The sequence below is a fragment of the Haliotis cracherodii genome, unplaced genomic scaffold (assembly GCF_022045235.1).
Source record: "Haliotis cracherodii isolate W230 unplaced genomic scaffold, xgHalCrac1.p SCAF_1, whole genome shotgun sequence".
NCBI lineage: Eukaryota > Metazoa > Mollusca > Gastropoda > Lepetellida > Haliotidae > Haliotis > Haliotis cracherodii.
In genome coordinates, this window is record NW_027266264.1 from 6375643 (window position 1) to 6389050 (window position 13408).

Genomic DNA, 13408 nt, shown 5'->3' on the forward strand with positions numbered 1-13408 from the left:
AGTTTGATTTGAGCTCACTTCTGTCCTAGGTCAAGTCATCCTTCATGAGAGTGATTATTGCTGATTATTTCCATATCACAATCGTGCAGCCTTTGGCATTGTTTGTGCAAGATTGTTTGACCTGATGATTAGATCTACTATGGCCTGCATTTATTTAAACATTATATCTAATTTTAAATATTTATTATATATTAAACTTTTCAGCAAACTTGCAAATGTGGTGCAAAAACTTGTCGGGGTGTCATTGGAGGAAAAACTCAACGAAATGGGCAGTGCAAGGACAAACCCACCCCGTCCAGGCCAGTTGGTAGACCACCAAAAGACAAGAGAAAATCGAAAAATAGGCTGAAGAAGTTAAAAGATAAGGTATGTACTTTATTATACCCCGACCTAAAAGGGCTACTTGTACCAAGGAACCATCCATTCTGTGTGAAGTTTGATTTCAATATTGGGATTTTCTCATGGGGAAGTGTTTTTGTTTGTTTTTTTAGAAAATATTTTTTTTACTATAGGAGTTTTATACTTAAAAGTTTCTGCAACTGGAACTTGACAACTACTACATGGATTCTTTTCTAATTTGGGGTACCGTTTCCATTCTAATAGAAGAGGTGCAGAGCAACTTTGATTTTTCTGAGAAGATATTGCTTTTTTCATTTATGTTTTTAACTTAGAAATATTTTTATACCCCCCGACCAGAAAGGGCAAAGCTTGCCGATGTCTGTCCGTGTGTAATATTTCACATGCGGAGTATAACTCAGAACCGTTTAATATTTTGTGATGAACCTTTTGATGTTTTGTTTTTTTCCCTGTTTTACTTAGTGTATAGTGGCAGCAATGGGGACACGTTTTCCCAGAAACTACTGAAGTTACATGAAATAAACTTGTCAAGACTGAGATAAATCCTGATGCCGTTATTTTGTTTGATTCTTATGGTGTTATCCTCCCTTTCTCCATGTATATTCACCACCATATGAACAAACCAAATTCTAATGTGCCCCATGATAAAGCTGTTTTCTTGTTTATTTTAGAGCTTATTTTTAATTTGGTCTAGAATGTCTTGCTCCTGCAAATACTGGTAAAAATGTTACAACACAGTAATGAGTACTTCATTCATTCATCAAACCATTTAAAGGAGGTAGTGTGACCATGTCATGTTTTCTCTTGTAGCTGAAGCAGCATCCGGATCCAAGTAGTGCTAATAGAATCATAAGCCAGACTGTGATAAAACCAATGTCCAACCGAGAAAGGTGCTTTGCTCGAAAGAAAAGTATATTCTTGGTGAGGAACATTGACAAAGTTCGACAAATCAAACAGAAAATGCAGCAGCCAGAGAGAGAGAAAGATTCAGAGAGGGAAGGAACAAGGGACTCAGGAGTCATGAATGCAGGTTAGGACCACATGAAAGTTTGTTTCATAGAAGATTCACTATTTAACAGTACTCATAATTACCGTTTCAAGAGGATAAACATGAAATATTTGTAATGTTTGACTTCTTGCATGTTTAATAATAATGTTCATAATAATTCTGGTCTGGTAAAAAGGTTTTTTGATTCCTGAGAATAGCCTTGTCATTGAAGTTATTCCTCCAAAATAATGTTCATGTTATGTTTTATTTTCTTACACAGATCTCTTCCTTACCCAGCTTAATGACAGGTCGGTCAAAACCAGGTGAGTTTCTTTGTTTATGTCTGAGCATGTACAGACTCAATGCTTTGCTTCATGGGACATAGAAATATATATTTCATGTTAAATAATTTATGTTCTAACTTTTAAGGAAAATAAGTTCTGAGACTGATGTTCTTATAGTTCTGACACTAAGCTTTAATAATATTACAATTGTATGTTCTTGCTTTTCAGACTAGTGGCAATGGCAGAGGAGAATCCTGAGCTGCAGAAGAGATACAAACTAGTCAAAGTCTTCACAAGGATATTTGATGTCATTGCATCATTTAAAGGTATTTAATTTTGGTGTACTCCTTTGGAATTTCAGGTTAGAATTGGACCCCTGCAACCTATGCTGGTCATAAACAACGAACAAACAAACAAAATCATTTTCATTTTTAGTATCCCAGCATTTCAGCTGTATATATAAGTTGTGGATGTATGGATGTTGCTTACTTTAGGGGATAAATCTATTGTATGGCTTTGTTCTTCTTACCTGTTAATCAAAACATGTATTTATGGTTTATTTCTGTATCGCAGATGAAGATGGCAACCTGATTGCAACCCCTCTAATGACCTTGCCTTCTCGGAAGAAAAGCCCTGACTACTACAAACTTATAGACGACCCTATAGACTTGCAGTTGATTGGGAAGAACATCAGCAAGGGGCACTACTCTGACATGGAATTATTAGACAATGACATGAACAAGCTTTTCAAGAATGTAGAGGTAAGAAAGAATGACTGTGTAATATGTGTACCATGTCTAATGAATTGTGTTTAAAGGGTATGAAAACCGTAAACATGTTACCATATGTTTCTGAGAGAGTGGTGTAGTTCTAGATAGTAACCTGTCAGCACCTGTCAGTTAAGAAATTTGATGCAATATGTCTTTGTGACCAAGTCACATTTGACACGTCACATCTAAATATACCACATTGTAGTATAGCCAATAACAACAAAAAGGTTGAGATATCGATTCATTGTGGATTAATATGATCAAGATTACATGAACAGACTTCAGTGACAACTTTTAGAAGATATAGATGATTGCAATGTTGGTCAGAACAAGACATTTAAGTTTAGACTTATCCTATCTCACACTATGCATTTCTCATTCTTCTTTATATCCTAAGTGAAAACATGCTTAAACTAAGGTTTCCAGCTTCTAAAAAAACCCAATCATCACCATGGTCACCTAGCATCACCATGGTCACCTTCCAACAATCAGGGTCATGCTTGCACACTTTTCATACTGGTTGACACACACGTGCTGCTCAAGTAATTTCCTCAGCTAATTCATTCTCTTTATTATCTTCCGATTCCCGACATGGGTACAATGTGTGATGCCCATTTCTGTTGACCTCTGCCTTGATTTTGCGGGAATATTGCTAAAAGCGGCGTAAAACCATCCTCACTCACTCACTCACTCTTATCGCCACTGTGTGGTGAAATGCTCTCGCAAAATAATCCATTTGGCTTTATCCTTTCTAATTTTCCCATTTTGAAGACTTCAAGACTTCTTTGGTTGGAGGAACTGGCCACGAGTAGATGGTTTTTTTTCTCCTTCCAACCCACATAATGTCTACTCAAATTGCTCAAATTTATATACACATCTATCGCCGCATAACAATTCCTCCAGCCTATTTAGCTCTAGAAAGAGAATGAGTTGGCTGTGGAAATCATGTTTTCAGCACCTGTTGGTCAACTGGCATGAAAAGTTTGCATGACTCAGATTGTTGGGTGGTGACCATGGTGATGCTAAGTGTGTTCTGGTGAATTGTTTTAATTAGAAGCTGGAAACCTTTGTTTCCACTTAGTATCAAAAGAAGAATGAGAAATGCATAGATTGGATAAGTATATGAATACACAATTTAATGTAAAATTTACAAATTTGTTACCAGCTAGACCAAGTGATGGTTTGAGATGTACTCATATGGTTTAGTTCTCTATTCATGAGGTCTGATGGTGTATTGTAGAATCAAGAATAATAAACTGAACTTTTACACCTTATTCAACAGAACTACTGTGGTCGCAAGTCAGAAATGGGTAAAATTGTTGTGAAGCTAAGGAAAGTATTTTCACAAGCTAAGGCCGAGGAAACTTCCCAATTGGAGATCATCTTAGGTGAAGGCAGTGTCACACCACCAGTGCTTGAGGCTGAAGTTGTGGAAACACTCGGTGACAAGACCACTGCTACACCTGCAACAACAGCAAGTAAGTGTGTCTGTGTAGTCATTGGCTGTTTTATGTGAGTAGACCATATTAAGGCTTGATAATCAGACAAATGAACCAATATCAACCATGTCAAGTGTCCAAAAAGTGTAGCAGTTCAATCCTATTTAACTTATTGACAGGTTCTATGTATGGACCTTTCAACACAAGTAACTACACCATTAAATACATTAGGCATGAGTCAATGACGAGGGTCACGATTATCATCAAGATGTCGTGGGACAGATAACATCTACAAATGTTCCCGTATGTGACCTGGGTTCAATTAGTAGTGACTTCAAATATACTTCACAGATAATTTATAACCAGATGATTCTGTAAAAATATATGAAGTCACGTGAAGCTTAAATTACTTTGAAGTTTTCATAGATAACAGATTGTGACTATTTCAATTTGAAGAGAGGTATATCATTATTCAGGAGTTTAATATGGTTGTACCTACAACTCAATTCAAAGTATTTCTGATTGTGGTGACACTTTCAATGTCTCTGTTATAGAACCACCAGAGGATGAAGAAGAGGAAGAGGTGATCAGATGTATCTGTGGCATCTTCAGAGACGAAGGCCTCATGATCATGTGTGAAACATGTAACGTAAGTGTTATCAGTGGGTCGCAATATTCTGCTTCAGTGAATTTTCTATAATATGAAGCGTCATTGTCTATTTTCTGACTCATAGTATATCCCGGACTCTCCATGAACTGAAGACATGTATATATCTTCCATGATAACATCACATGATGGTTTCCTAAATAAGATAGTTGAAAGCATGTTGTTGAAGGGAGGTAACTCTTGACATTGCAGATATGGCAGCACTGTGACTGTGTGGGAATATCAGGAGATGTGGAGCGCTACACCTGTGAGATTTGTGATCCCAGGCCATATGATAAGGTATGATTATGAGAAGTTAATGTGTTCAAATATTATTGTTTTCTCATCTGTCCTAAAGGGTTGTCTGCCCTGTGGGGATTAGGGTCCCCAGCATCAAACAAGTTGAATAAGATCGTTATTATTTCAGTTTGGTTCAATATTCAGCTTTTTTTCCACATCATATGATGGAAGTTGGTATTTAGATAGAATACAGGGCTTGAACATCGATTGAAATCTAAAACGTTGGGGGTATCTAGTTCTCGTAAGGAATTCCATCCGTCCTTCCGAGGACATTTTTTTATGTGCGACCTATTACTTGAAAACTACTGCAGGGATTCTTTTCAGACTTTTCTTTTCAGAAAGTGAAATGTGTGCTACCTGTATCTAGACAACTACTGTTATGGATTCTTTTCAAATTTAGGGAACAGTTTCTAAACTGATAGGGGAGGTGCAGTGCAAAGTTTGATTTTGATATGTGGATTTTCTGAGAAAATATTAATTTTTCACATTTGGAACTCGTTTTTGTTTTTCTTCAACATTTGTTGGATCTATGACTTGAAAACTGTTTCATGGATTCTTTTCCATTTGGGTTTTTTATACCAACAGGAGAGGTGCAGTGCAAAGTATGATTTCAATAAATGTATTTTCTGAGAAAATATTTCTTTTTCATGTTTGGAACTTAGAAATATGTTGGAGTCAAGGTCGGGGGTATTAGTGAGCCCTGCTCACTTTTTGCCTTGTTACCAACGTTTTTGTTGCCCTAGTTTACAAGAACTGCCAAAGCTAGACAAACAAAAGAGGCAAAGGCTATTAAAGGTTTGCATGTTATAATCTTACTGCTAGATGATGTGTCATAGTATTGACGTTGATTGTTACAATTTCTAGAGACCACACAGGACTAATAGTCAATTTGTATTGTGATAAAAAGTGTTGACATTTGAATGCCCTCCTGTTGTAGGAGATCAAGCTTGTGCCTCAGCCCCCAGATGCCACCCCTGGCTGCATGTACTACATGACCCTGATGAAGGATGACATGCAGATCGCTATTGGGGAGTGTGTCTACCTCAACAGGGACTACAAGCGAGGAGAGGGAGCACCAGTCAGATCATCCTCAAGACTACTGTCAAACATAAGTCCTGACAAGCTGGAGATCTTCAGAATAGAACAATTATGGATTGATGAAAAGTAAGACTTAGGATGTTAGAACTTGCAGCCTTCATCAGAATCATTTTGAAAATTGGAACCTTTTGTTTTTGTTTAGCATTCTTTTATGAATGACTTCAAGTATTAAGATGTATTGTTGCAAGATGATTCTCACTTGGTATTTTCTGTATTTACCTTAAGTCTTATCCATCATGTAATAGTAAATGATTAGTAGCAGTTTCTCTGATGACAGATAATGTTATTTACCTGTTTTCATTGTAGTGAAGAGAGATACATCCTGGGCCATGCTTATCTGAGACCTAATGAGACCTATCACGAACCAACAAGGAAATTCTTCCACAATGAGGTGGGTACCAAAGTTAATTCTATTGGTAAATATGTGTACAATACCAACACAGTAATGAATAGGTGGAATGTGAGACTTACCATCAAATGTCAGTAGTTTAATGTTCTTGTGTGTTTTGCAGGTGTTCAAGTACCCCACCCTTGAAATAGTGCCTTTGGAGGCTATAGCAGGACTGTGCTGTGTGATGGACCTCAATACCTACTGTAAAGGTCGCCCCAAGGGATACCGCTCACAGGACATCTATGTTTGTGAATACAGAGTAGACAAGACAGCTCATCTCTTCCACAAGCTGTCTAAACCAAGGTATAACAGTCTAGTCATGCTTTGATGGGTCTTTAGACATATCACTCTATGAAGAATCATGAAATGTAGCACATATTGATCGTGTTTAGTCAATGTATCCAATGAAACCTTTTTGACTATTTTCCAAATGCCTGTGTGGTCTAGTGGATAGAGTGTCTGCTCAGAGAGCGAAAGGTCATGGGTTTGATTCATGGATGTAGCAAAAGATGGTACTTGGTTTTGCCGTGTCTGCCACTTAGCATTGAGGGATTAAACAAAAACTCTCAGCTCAGAGACAGTATACTCTGTCTGAGTTGGGTATCCATGTTAAACTGCAGCAGGGTATCTAAGTAGGCTAGCACTATAAAACCAGCAAGTCTGGACTAGTACAAGCAGACACACATTCTGGACCACTAAACACATATTTTGTCATCTGTAGTTGAGACATGCAGAGTACTATTATTAGACTTCAGTGAAACTAAGTTTACATTGTGTTAATACCCTGGGCTAGTATAGTTTTTAGTTATGGGATCCATGTGTATGAAATGTCTGTCAGGTGGATGAGGATTTCTGAAAGATGTGCAAGTTGTTTACCTTGTGCTGATAGAAAAAAAATGTTTGTTTTCAGGTTTGGTATCAACACCAAATCCTACTGCTTTGACAGATACCCGCAGAAGTTGGTGCCAAAGAGAACCTATTCAGTAAGTGGGATATGATTTCATTGTGTGTTTATGAAATATATTGTATGGGATCTACACATAAATATAAGAGTATGTTCCAACAATGACACATTCATTTCTCCTGGAAATTCTTATCCAATGTTGTTATAGCCTCCAATATATTATCCTGATATTTTCTTTTAATTTATCAGACTTATTGATAGACAGCAGGGTTGTTTTGATTTTTTGTTTTAATTGGTTTCTAGGTTGCATGCAGTGGTTTTTTTATATATATATATTTTATTTACCTCTTTTTGAATTTTGACCTTAGGAATCTTTGACCATGCTGTCAAATTGACCCTTCCCTTTGGAATATAAGTTAGCTGGGTGAAACTTGTTCAAATTTGTTGTCTTTAGAGGAAACAATTTATGGTTGACAATATCACTACATACAACTGTCCCTGAATGTAGAATTAGCAATTTAGGAGAGCTAGTTTTCATCTTTATTGATGATAATCCAGAAAGAATTCACCAGTACTAACAGGATATTACACGATTCTATTTATATCAAGTTTGTGTGCTGAGTGAAATTATTTTCAATTTTCCCAAGGTTTACTGAGTCACGTCAGATGTCTGAAATACAGTGTTCCCTCGCTATTACACCCTTCATTATAGCGCTAACTCTGTTATAACGAACGGTAACGCTTGGCTCCCAAAATTTATGTACATCTTAATAAACTCAAGTTTTACACTGACCTTTTTTTCCCTTGATGCAAAAAACATTACCAGCTGATCACTGTGAGCACACAACACCAGAAATACCAATCAACAAATCCTATTATTACAGTATCTGGTTATAAAAACATGTTCATTGTATATCTGGACTTAGGTTTCTAAAATATTTTCTTTCTTTTTTTTTCAAAATTTCATTCAATATTGTGTGTGAAGGAATTGTTATATACAGCTATTGATGCCTTGAATGGAACTTGATTTGACAGAAAATGGATACATACATAATAAATGCCATACTGTGACTCGTTAGAAGTCATATTTGTTATAGTTTTACTCTCATATGCCAGCAAAGTTTCTCGCGACTGAGAGCGCGTGAGCCTTGAAGGTGACTGGTCAAATTGTTCCATACGCAAATATGTCTGGCAATAGCGATCAGCTGTACAGAAGTGCTGCGCTTATGGATATTATTATTTTTAATATATATTGTTAGGATTAGAATATATTACTCCTGATAAATTAATAGCTTAGTTAATGAGACAATACACACTGAAGTCTTCATCTCTGCATATAAAAGCCTATCAGAGCAAGAAATACAATTTATGGTAAATCATCATGCCTACTGATATATTATCTCAATTTTAGAAATTTTTTATTGACCAGGTTTGTTGTACTTGTTCATTCACCTGAATTCCCTGAAGGGATACTGTGTGTTATTCTGAGCATAACACGATAAATAATTTTTAACATTATGAATCAAACAACTACTACTCTGTAACGTGCAGAGTAGATCGTGTCAGATAGGCAGAGCAAGCATACACTGTTGTGTTGGTCATCTACCCCTACGACTCCCACCCTTGCTATACCGCTAATTGTCTATAACACTCATAAAATATTTGGATCCCCCAAGGTAGTGTTGTAGCGAGGGATCACTGTATATACCTATACGTCATATAATCCTGATCGTACCCATGTGTACAAAACATAACCATGTTATTACAGCCACATGAAGTACCAGAACAGTACAAGCGCCGTGGGCCTGGTGAGAGGCAACATGGGAGTGGGACAAGCTCCGTCAAGTCAGACTCAGGATCAGGGCAAGGGCGGAAAGGTGAAGGAGAGAGGGGACGTCCCAGCAAGAATGATGGCGTTGACAAGGGAGACAATCAGGAGAAGAAGCACAAGCAAAAGGATCGTGATTCTGATGCTGAATCCGAGGAAGACCTACCTCTGGCAAGGGTCAAGGAATTAAAGGTAGATGCTTGATACTTTTGCATATTACAAATGACTGTAAAAGTTCAGCGGTAAGCAATATTCATACCTGCTCGCTGTCCTAAACATTTCGTAATCGTTGTGAATTTGCAAGTAAAATACAACAATAGTGTTTTTAATTTCCCTAGTAAACCTAAATTACAAGGCCTAAATGTTGCGAGACGCCAATAAAAAGAGGTTGTTATTTAGCATTAAACCTTCTGCTACGTGTCTTGTTTAACGACTGGTATGAAGTGCATATATTTTGTTGCTTCTGTCCAATTGAGAAGCTCCACTCACATTATCAGAAGTTGCTGTAGTCAAAAAGAAAAGTGATAATATTATCAGCTGATTTTTTAAATCACGCAATTTCTGGATAACAACTTCTTTATTTACTGTTAAGGCGACGTTTTGGTGTAGATGCTTATACCGTTGTCAAGCAGGGCTTGTCTTCCGTCAGCTTCTAAGTATTGCCTATCAAACAATTTAATTCATAGATTGTTATAATGACACAGAATATGTCTGCTGTCTTTGAGATAACTTGTTCATTTATTTTCAGAAAAAGGAGAAAAAGGAACGCCTGAACAAAATCTTGATGAAAATGCTGGGCAACATTCCTGGTAAACAAAAGATTGATGTGACATACCTGTTGGAGGAAGGATCTGGGAAGAGACCAAGGAAAAAAACACAGACACACTTCTGATAAGAGATTGAAGGAGTGGCATATGCCAGGTTTGAAGTGTACCTATATGAAAAAAATGACTTCTTGTGTTTTTCATACTCTTACATTTGAAATCGAGGCTTCTAGAGACTTTGTTACTGATTTCTACAATTTCAGTATGTGTTCTTATTTATTGACAGTGATAGTTTCAGTGTTCATGCAACTTGTGCATCAAATGCAACAAGAGTTCACTGTGTTCAGAATGTTTGTGAAGACAAATCCTTGTCAATAGGGCTATCGTGTATACCAAACAGACGCAAGTGTTTGCCATTTGCAACTTTTACCAAAGTCTTTGTAATCAGACAAGCAGGATATGGAGATCCTTTTCAAGTGTGAACATGCTTGTAAGGCCAGACACCCACCTAGAAGTAGACGTTTGATCATGTTTGTTGAGATTGAACATCACTAACAAGATTTCAAGTTAAAATGTGGCAGCTATGAAGTTAGACAAATCCTGGTTGAAGAAATTCACCCACACACAACCATTTTCATTCAGTTTTTAGTTTCATTGCATGGCGTGCTGTTATAGAGAAAGTGAATTTTTTATCTGTCCAGGGAAGTACACGGCTCATTACTTTGATGTGGTTGGAAAGCTGGTTTGTTCATAAAATACATTTCAAAGCAACAAGAACTATTTTCAATGGAAGGTCCTCAAGGAATGCATAATAAACTTATTTTAAGAACAAAACAATTGGTTTTGTGTATGTTTCTTTGGATATGAAAGGGTAACTTATGAATGATACGATTACATCATGAAATAGCATTAAAGTTCTAGAAATTGCTTTCATGTTTGCGCCCCCACTCGTTCATTCAGACTCTCTGCGCATTCTCAGTCCCACTCATCAAACTTGATTCAGGAACAGGTGTCTGGCTATGGTTAGTGTGATCACACGTAGTAGTTATTGTGCCTCATTTGATTTGAACCTGAATGTGGGCATTTCAGTTCTGGTGAGGATGTAGCTATTTATTTGTTGATGAACAAATTGAGATTTGTTACATGTTATATTCTGTGGACATGAAGCCCTACTTAAGTGCCATGATTTTAACTTGATGAGCCCTCAGGCTCTAGCTAGTTGTGAACAAGTTGTTAATGTTTAGAGGAATTGTTGTAGAGGACGTTCAATGAAATTGCTATGAAATCTTCAGAAATATGAAACAAATACAAGTTGACTTTGTTTATTTTTGTTCAAGGAACTATCAAGGTGGAACAGTTGTTATGTTTAAGATGCAACTTTTGATGCAGTCATGTTTGTTTTGTGAGGATAAAATCTGATACTGTTACTTTTGCCTTACCTAACTGATAGATGTACTTTAATGGAGCAAACAAACTGACTATATTGCATATTCGTTTGATATTATGTATCAGTCCTTTGTTATTCTGTGAATGTAAGGTATTCTGTGTTAAGATAATTCTCACAGGCATTTTGGTGCCAATTTTGCCGACTTCACAACAGCCTTTTAAAACATTAATATGTGTAACAAAGATAAATTGTGATGGCTTTTCTTATTAGTTAGTAAATTGAACAATTCCCACCTTTATTTATTGTTACCGTGGAAAGTGGCTAATGTGTTCAATCTGTTCATATGCACTTATACTTAACATTACTGTAGTGTGATAACATGGAAATCCAGAAACAAACTTCCCTAAAGTAATCAAATAGGTTGGTGCTTCCAGTTATGAACTACCCATCTACAGTATTTAGAAGGAAGTCTAGGCTGAGAGAAGGGACAATGTAGGAATATGATTCTCTTAATGATATGGTGCTGGCAATCTTGGGCTATTCATGGGCTCCTTTCAGACATAATATGGTGGCTGTTTCACATATGAAATAGCCACTCTTGCAATATGGCTGCATAAAAGCTAGTCAAGCAAGTTTTCTCGTCAAAAATGAAACAAATAGGGCAGCAAGAATATTTTGCATGTGACATTTTTATTAGTTAGACATTGATAACAGAAACAGATGAAATCTGCTGTTATCTGATGTACCGATCATGCCCCTTCCTGCTAGGCATTCATTCTCAATTCACGCTGCAATCGCATATATTTTCATGTTGGAACTGTCAAAACTAATTGAGCATTTTGTATATTTCCTGTCACAGCACCTGTGTATTAAGTTTGAGAGACAGCAGTAGTGTTGACATGCAAGGGAGGGGCAGCATCTTGTTTCTGTGTAGAAGAGATCTGTGCTGCCTATGAAGTCCATTTCTCTGTAGTAAATGTCTGTCATGTATTTACTGCATGCACTGCTGGGACGCCCAGGAAGGCACATCCCTAGCCGACAATTGGCCCAAACAATCATGTCCTGCAGTATTTAAAGACCATGAAATCAAATGAGTTAAGAGCTAATGTCCTTTTGAAAAGCATACCATTTTAATGTGTAAATGATACCAGATTTTGCCTTTAGCTTTTCTTGGATTCCTTATGAATTGTGGTCACATTCTGTAATTTATGATAGATTTTTAATGGCATCAATTTCAATTGGTTACATGGTCTTAAACTTGTTTGTTGTGTTCAGTGTGATAATGTGACAAAGTTATTGTACAGAAGAGTGAGTGAGTACAAGTGTAATGGTTGTATGCGAGAGTGAGAGCAATAATCTTATTCTATGCAATGGGAAGTGTTCGAAAACATGCATCCCTCTTTGTTGTATATATATGGATTTATTCTAATATAGTTGTGACTTCACTTGCTGAAGAAAGCAGTTGTGCTGAGAACATACTGATGACGCTTGTGCAAGCTTTGTACATATGCCGCCGCAGGAAAATATGCTGCAGCTTATTTAAGTTCTTGGAGGGTAAAGAATCAAATTCAAAATGGATAAAATCATTGGTGTCATGATAGAGTATCAAATACTCAGCTGTATATGTGTAGCTATATTTTGTGTATATATAAAACTATCCCTGCAGTATTTTCCTGACAAGGAGGGGACCTGACTTATCGGATGGTGGGTCAGCCAGTTTGACTTTCTACTTGACCTGTACTTACATAACCTATTCATCCCTGGAGGATGTGTGTATATTTCACATTCACATCCTGTCATACCATTGGTTGTTTTGTAGATAAATATGTATTGTACATTACATTTTGTAGATATATATGTATTGTACATTATATACATACAATTATCATTTTAAACTTTTACCAAATTGTGTTCAGAAGCAGCTAAACCATTTATTTTTGCCAAATGCTTTCAGTTTTGTTCTAGCAAAGGCACATACAATTATCCATGAAATCTTATTTTTAGAATGAAAAGCGCATGAAGCAAATGAACAAAGCGCATCACATGTGATACTCTTGTAAAGATGACATTATTTGTGTCTTTAGTTGATCCTCTATGATCGTCCGTGATTTCAGTCTTCTGTGCACACCTGTTGTCATTTATCAAGGTCATATCAAACCATTTGCATTTACTTTCTCCTCTTTTCATACTAGAGTCCTATATAGAACCATCATGATTCAAAGTGGAGTGCAACTACACCAGATGTTAATAAA

At 36.7% G+C, this 13408-nt stretch overlaps 1 protein-coding gene across 1 annotated transcript in view; it reads left to right on the forward strand.

The window, feature by feature from the left end:
• LOC139471812 (histone-lysine N-methyltransferase ASH1L-like) overlaps nucleotides 1-13408 on the forward strand; it is a 46466-nt gene extending 33058 nt beyond the window's left edge. The window contains exons 12-25 of the mRNA XM_071254312.1: nucleotides 205-366; nucleotides 1168-1387; nucleotides 1626-1668; nucleotides 1858-1955; nucleotides 2203-2390; nucleotides 3682-3877; nucleotides 4393-4487; nucleotides 4698-4784; nucleotides 5722-5948; nucleotides 6189-6273; nucleotides 6395-6576; nucleotides 7184-7256; nucleotides 8946-9197; nucleotides 9754-13408. Of these exons, the coding sequence (XP_071110413.1) occupies nucleotides 205-366; nucleotides 1168-1387; nucleotides 1626-1668; nucleotides 1858-1955; nucleotides 2203-2390; nucleotides 3682-3877; nucleotides 4393-4487; nucleotides 4698-4784; nucleotides 5722-5948; nucleotides 6189-6273; nucleotides 6395-6576; nucleotides 7184-7256; nucleotides 8946-9197; nucleotides 9754-9897 (2052 nt within the window). The 3' untranslated portion in view covers nucleotides 9898-13408. The remainder of the gene's footprint in view (nucleotides 1-204; nucleotides 367-1167; nucleotides 1388-1625; nucleotides 1669-1857; nucleotides 1956-2202; nucleotides 2391-3681; nucleotides 3878-4392; nucleotides 4488-4697; nucleotides 4785-5721; nucleotides 5949-6188; nucleotides 6274-6394; nucleotides 6577-7183; nucleotides 7257-8945; nucleotides 9198-9753) is intronic.